Consider the following 18467-nt stretch of genomic DNA (forward strand, 5'->3'; position numbering starts at 1 on the left):
ACTGAATGCCAATTTCCTTGAAACATTTAAATACTTTGAATATTTTCATTATAAAATTTTATTATATCTTAAAACATTAGAAGGAATTTGTGCATATTTTAGAACTACGGTGTATATATATATATTTAACCCAAAGCTTCCTTCTATAAGCACAAACTCCACTTGCCTCTACAAAGATCAGCTATTCTGTTACATGAGCTTGCTACACTTATTTGCCAGTTTTACTTTGAAAGTCCATTATTCAAACAAAGGACAATCTAGTATCAGTTTGTAACTTTCAAGCATGCTTGTTACAACCTTAGGCCCCAAATCCTTTAAAAAAAGTGATACATGACTAGATTAACTTACCTTATACCTACTGAATCCTATACCATAATCTCCTACTTTGACATTTAAATCGGATGTAAGAAAGCAATTCCGTAAGGCCAAGTCACTAAAAAAGCAAACAAATAAATAATGAAACCAAACCAAGCAGTCTTCAATGCAAATCAAGACAAGTGGGTTAACAGAAGTGACACTTCTTAGAACTGTCAGGCCACAGCTTAAAGGATCAAGTGAAAAAGCCACAAAATTATATTAAAAAATCATTGAGGAGTAGCACATATATATGTGTTACACTTACAGGTTACAGTAGCAAGGAGCAGGCCATGACAGGAACAGATCAATAATATGAAACAACAGTGCTAAGGATTCAACATCTACACTACATATACTTCAACATTTCATTCATCTGACATGTAGTCTGATCCCAGACCTAAATCCTGCTAAAGGCTGAAGCAAGATAGGCACAAGAAAGGTGTGTTCCCGCAGCCACCTTTCTGATTCCCTTTGGATGGAATTAAACCAGTCCACATACTCCAAAAGACCAACTCATAACACAAACCCAGGCACACTAACTGGGAAGAGTAATTTCAAACCTACAATTTTGATCCAAACTGAGATAAGTCTCTTGCTGCTTACATTTTCATTAAGTTTTACAACCTATACAAGCCAACAGTTGGTCCCATATCTCACTGGATTACTGCAGACACCACAGTTGTATATAAACACTACTTACTTTCAGAAAAAACAAACACTGATAGGGTCTCTCCTTACACTAAACTTACTGGACAAGATTTGTTTTGTGGCCACAAGAATATGACTGCCCTTAGGCCCTCCCACATTTTCAAATCAGAATCAATTTAGATCTACACAATTGAGCAGAATCTGTGTTCTGGAATGCAAAGAAAACCAAATATAGCAACAAGGCAATTGCATTTGAAGATTTTATACAGAAAACCCTAGACTGTTAATGCTGTCCTTTATAAAGAAGCTCAAAATGTAGTCACTTCTCTAGAGCAGACAAGTATAGTTTCAAACATTCAAACTACACACAGAATTTAGATGCAATGATTTAATTCTACTAATAATCCTATGATATAGATTACTAAAGCTGTTTATGTGCTGAAGTGATGTAGGTCCCTCTTTCCCTAACACATCACTGCATGCCTTGCATTTTAATTGCCATAAGCAAAATGTATTAACAATTCAGATCAGGTATAAATACTTAATAATTTGCAATATGATACTAAGCAACTAGTAATATATGACACCTACAGTTAAGTTCCTCCAAGTAACAAACCTATACATTACACAAACTAGAACTACAGATAGTCTCTGGAAAAGAGTACCAGAATATGTATTTCACAAAAGTCCTTTATTAACCACATCAAAAGCTCTTGAATACACACAGAAACTGTTTCAGTTTCCCCCATACACCTGATCACAAGTACTTAGAGCCAGCAGTGCTGCCGTAATAACACCAAGAAGCTGTATCAAAAAACCCATCATGCAAACTTGGAAATTTATGCCAGTTTAATGAAGTCACGTGTTTACTGTGGAACTGTAGCTGTGACAGCAGAGAGCTCAGCACACTAATTGCTCAAATATTTTGCTCCTCTGCTTTACCAAAGGGTACCAGGCAATTAAGCACACTGGAAGAACTCTACCATTGCTTCTGTGTGGCTTTAAAAAAAACCAGTCTCTGAAGTACAGTGGTCTAAAAGCCACAGCTTCCTTTCTTCAGAGAAATAAGAAAATGTTTTCCTTTCCAGAGTCACTGAACTACATAGGTCAGAAACACATTTGTCACCCTAAAGTATGCCTCAAAGCTTCCCAACTTGTTTTACACTATTGAAATAAATATCCTGGAAGAGAGAATAGAATTTTGGCTGCTTGCATTTACCACTAACAACAAAATCACTGATGCTGAAGCCTTACCACTTACTCTGACAGCATCAGGATAGTGTTGCTAGAAGTAAACATTTACAGTGGGAATCTTGCAGATCCACTGAATAATTATTTATCAAGTTTAATGGCATTTCTCTGAAAGCACACTGTTAAATTTAACACCTACAGAGCCATGCTGCTGCAATGCAAGAGACAGGGACCACTCAGTTTGACAGGTACAATTGGTACTACCCTCAAGTCATGTGAAATTGTTAAACAAGTTAAAAGAATAGCTCTGCCCCCAGCAGAGTCCAGGCTTTGGGGTTTTCTCAGGGTTTTGCTTTTTACATCTGAACCTTTTAAGACTTCAGACTGATAGTTCTCTCTGAACACAAGGCCTCTGCTTTCTCTAAGCAGCAAGAAGTGCATTGATAAGCTCTAGCACAAGTTCCTAATTTGCTGAAGGAGGGGATTAAAGTGCTGCTTCTAGAGCAAAGAACAGACTGACCTAACATAAAACCAAAGTAAACCACCTTGTGATACCCAAGGGATCATCAGGTAAGCTGTGTCTGGGGAGCAAGTACTCTTAAATATTTTAGTCATTACAAGTCTAAGGTTGATGTCTTCCAGTTCCTTAGCACCTTTTTATTTATGGCATACACACCCCCATAGAAAAAAAATGACATATTTCTGAGCAGTTCCATGAATGCATTTTTTTCCAGCCCTTTACAACTCCTGCCATCCTTCCAGTACTGACTGCATTAACTCTAATATAGCATTTTTCTCCCCGATTAAAACAAAATTGTTCTCATATGATTTCTCCTAAATGTGACTCCCACCATCACTGAACACTTCAAAGGCTACATGAACAGTAATTCACATGAGAGAACACCTGCTTCAGCCAGATTTTCCATCTAAATTCAGCTTCTTCCTTACTGCATTAGAAAAGGCAGCATTTGGTTGTGTTTCTTTTTTCTCTTTTTAGTAAGAAAAGTAACAGCTTACCAAACAGAAGTTCTCAATTGCTATAATCTATTAAAAATACATAGCAGGTAAAAAATTCATTCTAACAAAATTATAACATCCTTTTCCCTGCAATAAACCAAAGAAGTTGGCCAAGAATTAAACAACTAGATCTTCTGGATTAGCTTAGCAGCAGGTTTGTGTTCCACAGGCTGCAAAACTAGAAAGGAGATGATCAGCTTTCAGCCAGGTGGGAGCAGTAACATGTCACTGCAGTAGAATTAGAATCTTCATAAACATCACACCTTCATGACTTAGGATATGTCAGGCAGGTGGAAGTTTGTTAAAACAGTCTTCAATACACGTGGAGTTGAAGGAAAGTATCTACATGAATTTTAGAGTAAACTAAAAGAATACCTAAAAGCAATTTATCTGGAAAACATACCTATGCACAAAGTTATGTTTATGCATTACAGCAAGTCCAGCAGCAATCTCACATGCCATTCTCTGCAGCAGCATTATTTGTGACTCTCCTTTAATGCGTTCCTCCTCATTGCAGATGTAAGTTTTTAGGTCACCCTGTAAAAGAAATTGAAAATACTGATCAGCCTTGTACGCTAGTTCAATATGAAAAATATTTAATAAAGAACCAACTAACCACATTGCTAACCACATTTATGCTTACTAAAAAAATCTCTTCAAGTTTCCAGTCTCCATAAGGACTCTTACAGAAGTCATCTAAGGCATATGTGGTATTGTCCTTTTAAGGGTTTTTAATCAAATCATTCAGTCATTAACATCCTAGATCAGACTGCCACATAAAACCTGTCATACAATAACATTTCCATTAAAAACAGTTTAATGAGCTTCTGCTTTTAAATGAGATGAGATTTCAGCAAAGCTGATTAGGGGTGGAAGGGAAAGACCAGAGAAAAGGGTTTCAGACATTGCCAGCTTTAGAAATACACCAGAGCTTCAGATATAAAAAGCATGGCAGTACACCCCATTCCAGTCAAAGCATTCAGAGGACGTGTCATGGTTTAAGCCAGTCGGCAAGTCAGACAAGCATGTTTCTACTCCCCGCACCCCACCCCCCCGGAGGGATGGGGAGGAGAATCGAAAGAATGTAACTCCCACGGGTTGAGATAAAAACAGTCCAGTAACTAAGGTATAACACAAATCACTGCTGCTACCACCAATAATAATAACGATAAGGGAAATAACAAGGGAAGAGAATACGATACCACCCGCCGAAAACGAGCCCGACAGAGCAGAGAGCGTGCCCTTCCGGGTTACTCCCAGTTACATCCCCGGGCATGACGTGCTGTGGTATGGAATACCTCTTTGGCTAGTTTGGGTCAGGTGTCCTGTCCCTGCTTCCTCCCGGCTTCCCCTCCTCCCTGGCAGAGCATGAGACTCACAAAGTCCTTGGTCAGGGTAAACATTCTGACCAGCAACTGAAAACATCGGTTTTATCAGTATTATCCCCAGGCCGAAAGTCAAAAACACAGCGCTGCACCAGCTACTAAGAAGGAGAAAAAGTGACTGCTACTGCTGAACCCAGGACAGTATGGCAGCAGTTTTACTGAACCTAGGCAAAGGCGAGCAACAGACACAATTAATGAGGCCACAGAAAACAAACAGCTATGAAACAGAAAATAACTGAGAATTGTCTAATAATCAGGAAAAGGAAGACTACAGTAACTGAATCCAAGTAAGGGAAGAGAACAAGTTTCTAATGCCATTATTGTTCCTACTTTCGCAGTTGGACTTCTAACCCAGCACTCCTATATCTTTTGTTATTTAAAATAGAGACTTCCCATAAGTTTCACAAATTATTTCAGAGGACATTTTCGTATTCAGACTGGACAACGTATTACATCACTAGTTGCTGCACCAGTCCATGTCCATTGTCTGCCTAAATCTTGGGCCAGGAAAGAGACTGAAATGGAACCTCTGATGTTCAGAAAAGACTGAAGAACACTAAACTTCCTGCTTCTCTGGTGCTCATGTACATTACGGAGCTAGAACCAAATCATTTCATGCTTCCTTAACATGGTTAATTGGGAATGACAATTTACAATTCTAGTAGCTCAAGCAGTAGGCATCTGTGTGGTGCATTAAAATCTAAGAGGGCAGTGACAGCTGAGATGACTGGCTGGACGGTCACAAACCTGGGTTGTATTGAATAACATAAGAAGCAAGGGACAGACATTCTACTTCAAAGATGACACTACTCCTATGTAAAACAACTTCATTTCATTTTTTTAAAGCATCAACAGATTCTACAGTACACTCAAGCAGCTATTCTACCTTTTATACATACCCACTTATGCTGCAAGAAGCTATACCACATTTGAGAAAGCATGCATAACTTCTAATACTTTAATGTTGTAGAAGACTTCATTACATTCTCTTTATCCTGATTTTAGCTACTAATTAGGTAACATTTATGTATTTGCATCTTACAGAATTACACTTTTAAAAATGTTTCCTGAAAGATTCTTCTGACCTACAATTACAGCTTGAATGTGTTACCAGCTCAGGTATATCTGTATAAACATTATATATAAACACACACAGCCCTTCCTACCTTGCCAGAGCAGATTTACTGGAACAGAGTTCCAAAGAACTACAAAACAGCATCCATAACAGATTCTCAACTGCAAAGCCAGAGGAATCCAAGCAAGTACAAACCATGCAGCTTCACTGACTGTAGGTGGCAGTAAGCGCCTGAAGAAAACCAAACTCACCAAAGTCATTCATTAATACAGCAACTGGTTACTTGGGGTTTGTCCCAGTTGAATTAAGTTCCTATGATGCTTGAAATGCACCAAGGAATTACTTTTTAATTTTTAACCACGTTAGTAACAGCAGTGCTGTGTGGCATCCCTTATTTACTCAATAATTCATGCAGGCACACATTTTTGCAGGAAATACAACTTTTATTAAATCCAGCACCTTGAAATATACTGGTTTTATTTTTCCAGTCTATTCTAATTAATGCTACAATCAAGGTTAAAGATACAAAACCAGGCTTTTTTGTGGTACTGCTTTAAAAGGACATTGCTTATACCAAACTGGGGGGAAATCCATGAATACCCTCAAGTGCCAGACTGTCACCCAGAGGCACCTGGACAGGCTGGAAGAAGGATCCAAAAGGAACCTCAAGAAACTCCGGAAGGACAAATGCGAAGTCTTGCACCTGGGAAGGAAAAACCCCTTGCAACAGGACTGACCAGCTGGGCAGCAGCTCTGCAGGAAGGGACATGGGGATCTTGGTAGACAGTAAGCCAACTTAGTAGTGTGCCAACACCTACACATCAAAACCTCAACAACCATGCCTGAGGAAGTCTCCTCTTTCTCTCCAACTTCCTCTGTCACTTGCCTCTTCCCTCCTCTCCCAGGACTCCATGAAGAACTAAAATTTGCCTTTCCTCCCATCCTTCTCTGTTCTATTCAGGATCAGTTCAACCATTTTTATAAGTCTTAATATGCTTTTTCTCAGTAACAGCCGCTAGCCGGAGGCATATTTACATACAGCACTCCTCTGCAGTTTTGTTTGTGCAAACTCCTCATTTGGTTCATATGAACACCCAAACAAATAGTTGACGTGACTTTGTAAACCAGTAGGTATTGATGATAGGGTTTTAGAAGTGTAAAGAGGCTACCACATCATATCTACTCAATACTTGCTACCAAGTTGGAGAGCTACCTGCCAAGTCACACGTAACACACCACATAACCCTTTCTGAAGCTGAACAACTAAACCACCAATGTGCCTCTCCTCCAACACTGCTTCACTAACTACCCACAGTCACCACCATTAAACTGCCTGAAACTGGTGCATGGTAGAGATCATCTGGATCATCAGACAGTTGTTTAAGCATATCTACATTTAAGAAATATTAAATCGGTCTGAGAACACAGAGATTATTTCTGAAGTTGTCATGAATTGTCAAACACCCCCCTCCCCTTTTTTTCCAAACCACGCACCACTGATACATCTACTGCTTGCTCATAGCAATACTGACTGATTATTAAACAGAATTGCTGAACTCTCTGGTTATGATGTTTTCATTGCAAAGATTCTTTTCTTGATTTGAAGATTATGTTTTCAATTGGTGGTAATCTGAAAAAGGCCACACAAAAGAAATAAGCAGCCACTTCAAGTGGGCACCTTCCACTAACACCCCTAAAGTAAGCTACAGGGCACTCCAAACAAATACTGCATCCCACTCTTCTCATCTGCTCAGGGAATTGCAAGACTTGAAGAGTTTCTGTAAGAATTTGAAAGGCAAATTAGCCTCACAATATACATGCTACTTCCACATCTGAATAGCTTTCCTTTCCTCATGAATTATGCCAATCCACTAGAGGATTTGCTGTGCTGACAAAATGCTGGCCACATAGGGCTGAGTAATAAATTAAAGTTAATAAGCCAGCTACCACTATTTTTAACGTGACATCATTCTGCAGTGTTTAACAGTGAACAGTTAACTATTCATAGAAGCCTGCACCAACATACTGAGCAAACTAATACGGGGAAGGGGGATGTGTAAGAACTTACTGAGCATTTCTTTTTATATTTACAATTTTTAAAACAATTTTAACACCAGCAAAGGAAAATTAGCTTAAATCACTTCTCCGCAACCTACCTCTCTTGCTTCTTGCCAAGCTCTCCCAAGCAAGGAACATGGATCAACTCAGATTACATTACAAAATCAGCTAAATGTTAGGAAATACAGTTGCTGTATATGCAACCAATCTCAAGTAACAGAAATGCCTAAGTAGTTTATAGGGCCATGACAAGTAAGTTAGCCTGCATGACATTCAGTGTTGCTACCATCACAATTAGCTCTAGTATCTCTGCCCTACAGTTTCCAGTGCCTCTGATGAAGATCTTTCAGTGCCAAGGAATCTGGGAACTGATAATCCAACAGAGTTGCCTGAACAGCCACGAGAAGGTCAAGTGGCCCTAAAAGAGCTACGAATCCTAATAAGAGAAGGATTAGGGGTACACGTAGTGATAGGCTATGAATTTGAAGGAGTGTGAAGAAATGAACACTGTGCCCTCTAGATTGTGTTGGTCAGTAAAACAGCCACATTTTTCATTAATTGCTTAATATGCCAAACTTGCAAAATGAGGTCCACATTGCCAAAAGAGCCTCAAAAGAACTTGCCGTCTGAAGACACTTAAATTTCCTATCAAACACAGTTAATATTTGCCACCTTTTTTCTTAATCATCAAATTCTTAACCACATAAGTACAAGGGATTAAAACAGATTTATTCTTTGTTGTATATACATATACAACACCAGTAACACAAGGTAAAGAGCTTTAGCATAGCACTATCCTACTGCTAACAAAACAGAACCATGTTTCTTAGACTCTTGTGTATTTTGGAAGCACCTTCATACCCTCTGATTTGCCCCATTTCAGAAAAAAATGAAAGTACAAAATCAGCATCCCGCTTTCAAGATCACTTACTCACAGACTAAAACACCCAAGTAACCATCATCCCAGCCACAGTGATAAAATCAGCTTCTAGAATACCAGGGCACTGACACTCCACTAAAAACCTGTCTACTAAAAAAACCCCCAAACAAATGGTGCTGTCTGGCTTCCCTCTCATTTTTTCCCTTCTTCAAGTCTCTTCTCTCCCTTCACTCCAACAGCACTACCTCCCATACTAGGCCCCGGGACTAGAACAAGATTTAGTGACATAGACCAATACTGAGCTAACTTACTGCACTGTCTCAGTCTCTGCATAAAACTCTTCAAATGAGAACTATTTTGTCTGCCTAGCCCCTGTATATTTGTGTGCACAATGAGTAAAATCCTATGGTGTCTAGGAGATAGTTCCACCAAGTAAGAACTCTAAGTGAGACAGACTTTCAGAATGAAAGTCATGTTTAACTCACTGTAATATATAATTTCCTAAAAACAAGTTTCAGCTCACTTGGAATAGAAATCAGCACAGACATTTATTTTCCATTCCAAAGAAATTACCTAACTATATTCAAATTTATAAAACTACCACTTTGGCTGTCAAGCTTACTGCCTGCAGTTAAAGTGAAAATCTATTTTATCCCCTTAAGTAAAATCCTTTCCAGATTACTCTGCGGGATCATGACAATTTCTGGCATTAATCATCAGGCATCAAACAAGGATATTATTGCCCTACTTAAAGTATACAGAAAAGAAATCTTTAAAAGTTACTCCGTCTTCAAATCCAAAGTTGGATTAAACGGCATAACTATTCAAAACCATGGCAGCATTTAAATCTAATTTAGATGTGTATGTGTTAGACTGCAAAATGCAATTCATTTTCAAGAATCTCTAATTTCAGTAGCAGGCTTAAAAAAATGGTAAGTAATACTCTATTTCTGCATATTGAAAAACTAAAAATCATTATCTGGTTAACCTTAGGCACCTACTTTTTAACTCTTAGCAAAACTGGAGCATTTTACTTTGATCAGTCACTAAAGTTCAAGCATTTCTTCCATTTAGAAAAGAATTATTTTTATCAATACTTCTGCCTCATTAATTCAGCACAGCTAATAAATTTGAGCAAAAGAGCAGCAATGAAAAATACGGTTATTTAAGGTCACAGATTAACTGATGTTTCTCAAGAAAACTCAAACGTTCATGTTGACTCACTTATATTGCTTGAGGCAACTGATGAAATAAGAACTTTGGTGCCATATTTGTGCACCTGAGTTTAAAGGAGAATTCTATAGTACAGAGGCTGGTACAAAAAGGTTCTTGCTGAATTTTATGAATGTAAACTATCTTACTTCTCAAGGACTTATTTCTTAGCAACATAAATGTACTTCTGAGTTCATTTCCATCTTGGCACTTTCCAAGGAATTCTGCTTTAAATGATACCTAGATCACAAACTTTAAAAGCAGCTACTGAGCCAATGTTTAGACAGCCACCTGGGGTTTGTTTGGGTTTTAATAATGTGTTATGCTAAAATAAAGCAATTTAAACCTTTCCAGATCATGGATCCATCACCATAAACAGGGGAAGTTTAGATCGGGTATAAGGAAGAAATTTTTTACTGTGAGGGTGGTGAGGCACTGGAATGGGTTGCCCAGGGAGGTTGCGAATGCTTCATCCTTGGTGGTGTTCAAGGCCAGGTTGGACAGAGCCTTGGTTGACATGGTTTAGTGTGAGGCGTCCCTGCCCATGGCAGGGGGGTTTGAACTAGATGATCTTAAGGTCCTTTCCAACCCTAACTATTCTATGATTCTATATCCAAATTTTAGTCTCTGAAGACTGTGTATACTGGGCACAGTTCAAAGTTTTTCTAAATGCATACCACCCCCTTTCTTACAACATCCACGTAAATTCCAACACATGCCCAGGAATGCAGTGACTGAGCAAGGTTTTTTGTTCAGCTATCCTGCCCATCTTCAGTGGCCTTTGTGATGCTAACAGCAGAGCAGAAAGCAGTGAGAACACCCTTCACCATACTTTTTGGTGTTCAGGAAGCATAAGGCAGTGCTTGGGAAGGGAAAGGAAAAAGAAGAAGGATAAATAAGTAGGGAAAAGAAGAATGCAGTAGCAGAAAGGCTCAGGAAGAGACTAGGATGATACTGAAAATTCTAGCTCTTAGAATACACATTACTGATTCTGAAGTGAGCTTAGCATTGCATTTTAGCCCAAAACTGCACAGCATGGATAACATTTGAGATCTCTGGAGGGAGGCAGAAGAGAGGAAATTCTTGTGTCAATTTTCCTCTATTAGCATTTGCATAGAAATGGTAATAAAAGCACATTAAGGTTGCACAGACAGCAAACAGAACTTAGGATGTAATGGGTTATATGCACGTGATACTGGACTGCAATTAAAAGCTTCCTTCCATGACCTCTTTTCCCCTCCAAGCTCCCTGTTACATGACGTAGGCAGACTGAAAGAGACTAGTAAAACCATTATCAAAGACAGAACAGCTATTTCCCTCTTCAGAACATTCCACAGCACCTAGAATTTACATGATCATCTGCAAAGAATATAAACAAAGAACTACAATTGCGGTCTGTCTCTAAACCAGAAAAAGTCTTCTGAAACTCTGGCTATTCAAAAAAACTTCCCAGAGAGAAAATAATTTCATGAGCAAAGGGCAGTAAATAAACTACATACAACTGGCATCGATGGAAAGCCTTTTGTATAAGTGCACTTACCAAGTCACAGAACTCAAAAACTAGGAGGTAAGGAATGGCTTCCACACATTGCCCAATACACTGGAGAACATTCGGATGCTGAAGAATGCTGGAATGAAAAAAATGCAGTTAAAGCCAGAAAGATCAAGTATACGTGATTTGCAATACAATACACTGAAATCCCTAACATAACTTTCAACACACAACATTGGGTGGGGGCGGCACAAACAGAATGAGCAAGTACCCAAAGACATAGATTCCGTTTTGCACCTTTGTATCTTCTTTGTACTACTGTAGTGTATCACTGAGCAGCTGATACTCAGACGATCTCAAAACCACAATAGCCAGCAGCACTGCCGCAAGAAAGGCACACCCATCCACCCTTACACCAAAAATAGGCATATGCAACTGGCTTGTGAACTACAGCAAGGAACCAATCTCGCTAAAAACTAAACCTTTTTTTTTTAGCCAGGTTAATTCCCAGCCAGATCAGTTACTACTTCATAATTGCTTAAAAAACACTTGTGTCAATGCAGCAGAAGGAATGAGGTCTTTTTCTTCTGACAACTGCCAACAACTTAAGCCTAAATGCAAATATAACTAAGACATTAAAAAGCATTAAGAATAGAAAGCTCTCTGTGACCATTCACCTGTAGCATATTCAGGCAAGGTAAACCACACTGTGAGATATTTCTAGTGAACTCCAACAGGCCTCTGTTTTCCAGTCATCCACAAAAGCCATTAACTTGTGGCAGTTAGCTCTTCAGAGAATTCTCGCTATCAAGAGAAATTACAATCCCTCTCATACACAAAATTCCTTTCTAGTATACAAAAATTCAGCCTCTAGGAATGAGTATCCTCCAAACATAATACAACAAAAAGAACACCAAACAATCCTCTTTATTGCACTTCCAGTCATATCAATGCTTTCTCAATTGTAGGCTTCTCCTGGATTGTAATTCAGGCAGGGGTTTTGGTGCACAAGCCTCCTGGCAAACTGCCTGAGCCAAAGTAGTTTTTATCACTTAATTTTTTCAAAAAGGGAACTGTGAAGAAAATAATGTGTATCTGACAACAGACAAAGCCTTGCCAGTTCCCCTGCTTCTAACAGCAAAGCCAAGTACAGATGTTAAATCTCAGTTCCCAGAGGCAAGTAACTGGGCATAAGGCTAGTTCGCAGCATTGGGAGTTTGCTCCACACAGCTGTAGAAGAAAATCTGATAAACTAAACCAAGTGTGGTTTTCAGTCATGAGCAATAACTACCAAACACATTTAAGCAAAGACCTTATTTTTATTTCTAAGCAAACTCAACTTTTGCTCACTTTGGATAGACTATTTTCCACCTTTTAAAGACAAGCATTTCTGTTATCAGGGAGGGCAGCAGAGACAGTATCACTGAAAAGAAACATCCCTAAGCCATATGCAGTAGTATGAAGTGTTTAAGTTAACCAAGTTGTGAATCATTACTTACTAGTATGGTTCTCCATTTCTTATAAACTGTTCTTGCTCTTTGGGACCTGCACTTGCCTTCAACTCCTTCACTATTACCCTTGCTACACTAGTGCCTGTGTAGATTTCTCCAAGTAGAACCTGAAAAAAACCAACATAACCATTGTGTCTTTAACCAAAAGGCAAAAAAAAATGGAGTTCCCCTGCAAGAAAAACAAGAGCTAAAAACTCACTGCAAGAAAGATCTTTTGTTTTCAATACCTGCAGAGCTTTGCCAATTAACAACCATATTTAATAAATCTTAACAACTGATCTACACAAACCTCCAGAAAACATGTTTTCTAGTGAAGACCACTTATTTACTTAGGACTTTTTTTTCCTTGAAAGAATTGGTAATAACAGGAATTTATAACAATTAACAGGAATTAATAACAAATTAACTCAAAGCACTGATCAGTGCTGTGATTAAAGCTAAAAAGTTCATGCAAGGAAATATCCAGTTTCAGTTTTTCTTATGTTATTACCTTTTTTTTTTCTTCAGAGTACCATTATAAAGGAAATACAGTCACCTTACCCATTAGGAATGAGACTCAAACTGCAGTACAATATTAAAAGAGAACTTCTCACCTTTCCAAACCAGCCATTTCCAATTTCCTGGATGTAGTTTAGACTCTGACGTGCAACTTGAGGCTTTGATCCATCTGTCACGCACAATGAAACAAATGCAACATGTATCAAACCACTCAGATGGCCAAAGTTACCAACTGTTGAGGAAACAGTGCAAGCTCCTACAATATTTATTCCCAATTACAGGACTACATTCAGACCAAACAACAAAACCTAGTTAGACATACATGAAGCATGAAGGTAATGTGACTACAGCATTCGAGTGAAACTTCTATCAACTGCAGCTTCTAAACCATACTAGAGTATACCCCCTACAAAAACACAGTGATTCTCCTTGCAAAAAGTAAACTTCTAGTTTTTTAACATATTCAGTAAGAAAGCAAAAAAGGCTGAGTTCTAATTCCAATACAAAAGGATGTCATACCCTGTAGTTAGATAAGGCAAATAAGCTAAAGTTTCCTATGCAAATAAAAGCACAAAAACCAAGACAACACTCACTGCTTGTACATCTTAACATTTATAGTTATATAGAGAGTTACCATTTTAAGAAAAGGGGTTTGACTGCTTTATTTTTCAGCCCAACTGCCCTACTTACAGCTACCATCTGGAAGGAGGACATTTTCCGACTAAAAATATTTCACATAAAGAGCCCAGAGAGGGAAAGGACAGAAAACAAGACCCAGATCTTGACAGAGGATGGACAGTAACACCAGCAGACTCTATGTAATAGGGGAGATTCAGCATTGTTTATTCCTCTGCTGCCTACTTGGTTAGGAACATTAATAAACAGATGAACACAACAACTTTTTATCACTACTACTTGTCTAACTGCCCACATTTTTATGTCCACAAACTACATTTACACCAGTATCATTTCGCTGGAACAGCTATAGCTGTATAATATATAAGGAGCATTGTCAACGTGCTCCCAAGCACGGAGTAGGCTTAGGAGCTGTATCAGTACAGCTATATTTTTACCAGAGTACCTCACTCAAGTACACTGCCTTATTTCTGGCAAAATAACTTTGATGATAGAAAGTACAGCTTTAACAACTATGGCAATGTAGAAGAGCTGACATTAATTTCTTCACAGAGAATTTTCCCCTCACTCATGAAAACACTGAGGAGTAAAGGTTCTTTTTGTATTAAAGGCACACTGGCAGTTTCCTGGAATCTGTAGGTACAGAAATTTTAGTAGAGGCTTCCCTGAACATCTTATAATTAAGCAACACAAGCAATGTATGTAAAAATGTGAAGTAGTATAACATGAGAATGGCTACTTTATGCTAAATTATATTTGTAATAGTTAAGATACAGGTTTTGTAAGAAAAAACAAGCATTTAAAAAAAAAATACATTCCAAGAAACCTTCCACATAGGGAAAAGAAATCTAGTGTTCTGTCATAACAACAGCACATTTACAGCATGCAAAGTCTACAGTGGCATTAAGAAAGCAATGCAGCTGAAACCGTAGCGCTGCAGTAAAGTAGGAGATTCACTCTTGCTTCCACTTGAGGCTAATTACTAAAATCCAATGACAACTTAGCCATGAAGAAAACCACTGAAGAGCAGAAGTCACCAACATCCTAGACTACTTCAAACCCTTTAAGTATACAGAGGCATATTGAAAGTACTCCAGAGAGGTTTATTTAAGCTAGTTTCATTCTCTTAAACTAACTTACATGGCAGCCTGCTGTAAGTTAAGATTTTTGAAGCAATACTTCACATTTTATCCTGTACCCTACAAAATATAACTTTATCTATATGTATGCAACAATTTGTTACAGTAAAGTCAAACAATCATCCACTCTCCATTTTTGACACTGAAATTGCCAACTTTTGCTTTTTTCATTTAAAAACAGTGTTTTACCTGAACGAGACGGAAACTGGGAGGGAGTTGGTAAAGCAATATTGGGAACTGAAAGAGTAAACACTTCTGCTGGAGACTGAACAGATGGAGTATCTTCTGCTGGAGGTGTAAAATCTATTTCATCATCAAAGTTATCTTCAAATTCCTGAAAAAAGAAATCTCAGTAAACAAGCTGATCTTTGTCTTAAAATTAGTACTAATACATTTCTTTCAGTTTGAATGAGCACTGTGAAGGAGGCTTAGCTATTTTCCAAGGACAGTAACAAATGTTGTTTTATAATCCTTAGTTTCAACTCATTACTGATTAGAAGAGGTTAAAGTATCAAATACTGCTTTCAATAAAAATAGGTGGCTTGTTGTTTTGTTCAGGTTTGTTGGGGGGAGAGGGTTTGGTTGGTTGGTGCATTTGGGGTTGTTTTTTGAGTTTTGTTTTGGGTTTTGTTTGTTTTTCACTTCACATACTATCACTGGCTTTGAAGGAATTAACATCCACTGCCCAGGCCAAATCTTCTCCATTTAGAAATGAGAGCAAAACTCAATTTTAGGAACACCAACAACCGATGTTCCAAAAGTAACTGCTTCTCTGATGATAATAATTTCTCAAGGATTTTGCTACTGTGGATATGTATCTTAGCTATTCTTATCCAAAAGGAGTGTCTTAAACCCTGTCAGCAGACTAAGACAAAAGAATACGCAGAACAACAAAAAGGTTCTTCACAGCAAAACTGTCACAAGGGTATACTTTCATTGCTGATCCTGAGGGCTTGTAATGACTTTGAACAGACATTAAAGTTCCTTACTGCAGCATGGTCCAAGTACTGAAAATAAATGGTTGCAGCAAGACTCTGCAGCATGTAGAAATACAGTTGCTGGCTATTTCAGAAGAGAGAAAGTAGAGAGACACTGAAGTGTCACTAACTGCAGTGCATTATCACAAATCATCAAGGAAGTATTCTAGATATCAGAATGCCACTTGTATATACATTTGTAACTTCAGATGCTTACCTTGAAATCGATCTCAGGGTCTTTACAGCAGGAAGCACAGTTTGCAAGCAATATTACCAGTACTACTAGAGCACATATAGACAGAATCACAAAAGATGAGGAAACTTCAGCTGTAGCTCCTTCTCCTAGAAATAAGCATGTATGTAGTGTTAAATAAATATGTTTAGCATTTTAAGAAGTTCCTTCAAAGCATATTGTCCATCCACAATTATTTAAAAGACAGAGTTTGAACATTTAACTCTGTGGATATTATCAAAATAAGAGGAAACAGAACAGAAAGGACAGACTGGCAAAATACATCTATGTTCTACCACCTGCCTGCACCATTCTGAACTCACTTGATTCAAGCTAAGAGGCAACTGCCAATATGACATACCAGAGTAGGTTATGAGCAGGGATAGTCCCAAGCCTCAGGATTCCGTTTAACTCAACAAATTTATATAGATATCTAAACAAAAATACTAGAAATCTGGCTTTTTTGAAGACATTTCCTATGAACTAACACATCTGTCCTGAGAGAAAAGGCAGCTAGAAGAAATCCTCACTTAAACTGTGTACAACTTGAAAATATGTTACTATAAAGCAATACTGTCTCTTCCAATAAATGCATTCATGACAGTCTGCCAAATATACAAGTTGCTTTCACAGATGCAATGGATCTAATCAGCTCCAGCCCAATTTCTACTTCTTGTGATTCATTAGGTGATCTGTCTCCATTTCAGCAATTTTAGACATGATCCCTAACCATACTGCAAACACACTTCCAAATAACTAAATATATAAACAATTTACAACACATTTTCTGTGATTAAGCCAGGTTATTATTATTCACAGAGGATCAAAATCAAGTGGCATTTTATAAAAAACTTAAGTCTTTGCTAAGGGAATTGAACCTATTTTCATCCCTATTTTGATCTTAAGTAGAGAATAAATATATGTAGTTCCCTGGGAGACCACAGCACACATCTTGGGGGTTTGTTTTTAATGATACTGCCACAGGGACTGGAAGAGTAGTTGGACCATATCTGACTAAAATATATTTAGATATGACATTAGTATTAAAGTTTAACACTGCCAGGTGACTTGGAACAACTGGATTTTATGGGAACATCTGAGTATCAATGGGAATCTTTGGCAGCAAACTACAGTGTAAATGAAGCCTTAGAAATAAAGAAAATGAGAAGTTGATCACTAGTTAAGGGACATACAAACTTGTCCATCTAACTCTTAAACCTTCAAAAAACTATAAAAATTAAGAGATTTCCAGAAAAAACTTTTCATCGTGTTCCACAGAACAATTACAGAACATTTAATTACATGTAAAGAGTAAATTGCCATAATCAAAATACTGCTTTGAAGAGTGTTAACATACTTCTGGAAGATCGCACATTTTCTCTGCAACTAGGAATATTATCCATACAACTATAAAAGTTAGCCAAAAAAGAAAGATTTTCAAACAACTGATGCTGTTTCTAGTTTCCACAATAGCTCTGGCATTCCAGCCTCATTAGAGAACAGGAACACTGTCTGCAGACACTATCTATGTATTGTTCAAACACAGATCACCCGCAATATGAGGCCACTTGCCTCCTTTTAGTCAAAATTATGGTAAGAAGAAAAAAGGTCCCTGAAGACGGGTCTCAACAGAACAATTTATGTTCATTTAACTCAAGTCTTCTACATAAAACCCATGTGTTTTCCCATTTCTAAGCATCAACAAGAAAAAGGGGAAAGGTAACAGCTGATTCATGATTACTTCCTTCAGATGTTCAGTAGCAAAGTAGACTGAAGATTACCCAAACCACAAATAGAAGCATTTGGTGAAGTCATTAGCTAAATTACTGTAACAAACACACAGGTAACATGGCTTTAGATAAAATTTAAGAGATTCCCTTTGAAATTCTAAACCAAGTCACAGAAGGTAGCTTTACTACAAAAAAAGTAAACATATTTATGTTACCAGGTATCACTGATTAGAAGTATTATTTTAAAGACATTTCTCTAAAACCATTCCACCTAATTTCTAAATAACTTCCTCACCCTCACCACCAATCCCACTGAAATGAGAAGTCAACTCACCATAGACTATTTACTGAACAGACACAGATTTTCCTCCACTAACACCACCTGGGAACACATCACCACAGTTACAATATATATTCCTCCTAGTAGAA

At 37.9% G+C, this 18467-nt stretch overlaps 1 protein-coding gene across 3 annotated transcripts in view; it reads right to left on the minus strand.

Annotated features, from left to right (window-relative positions):
• LMTK2 (lemur tyrosine kinase 2) overlaps nt 1-18467 on the minus strand; it is a 43274-nt gene that overhangs the window by 12329 nt on the left and 12478 nt on the right. For 2 of the 3 annotated variants that reach the window (XR_013956779.1, XM_080617268.1), the window contains exons 2-8: nt 16294-16418; nt 15289-15433; nt 13420-13493; nt 12815-12933; nt 11364-11451; nt 3617-3750; nt 349-433 (exon numbers count right to left, since the gene is read on the minus strand). Coding sequence is in view for 2 of the 3 variants with exons in the window: in XM_080617268.1 (XP_080473394.1) it covers nt 349-433; nt 3617-3750; nt 11364-11451; nt 12815-12933; nt 13420-13493; nt 15289-15433; nt 16294-16418 (770 nt within the window). In the remaining variant the exon portion in view is untranslated. Of the gene's footprint in view, nt 1-348; nt 434-3616; nt 3751-11363; nt 11452-12814; nt 12934-13419; nt 13494-15288; nt 15434-16293; nt 16419-18467 lie in introns of those variants that run through there. The other variant, XM_080617269.1, reaches the window with a different exon arrangement.

Source organism: Psittacula echo (assembly GCF_963264785.1).
Source record: "Psittacula echo genome assembly, chromosome: 5".
Classification (NCBI taxonomy): Eukaryota; Metazoa; Chordata; class Aves; order Psittaciformes; family Psittacidae; genus Psittacula; species Psittacula echo.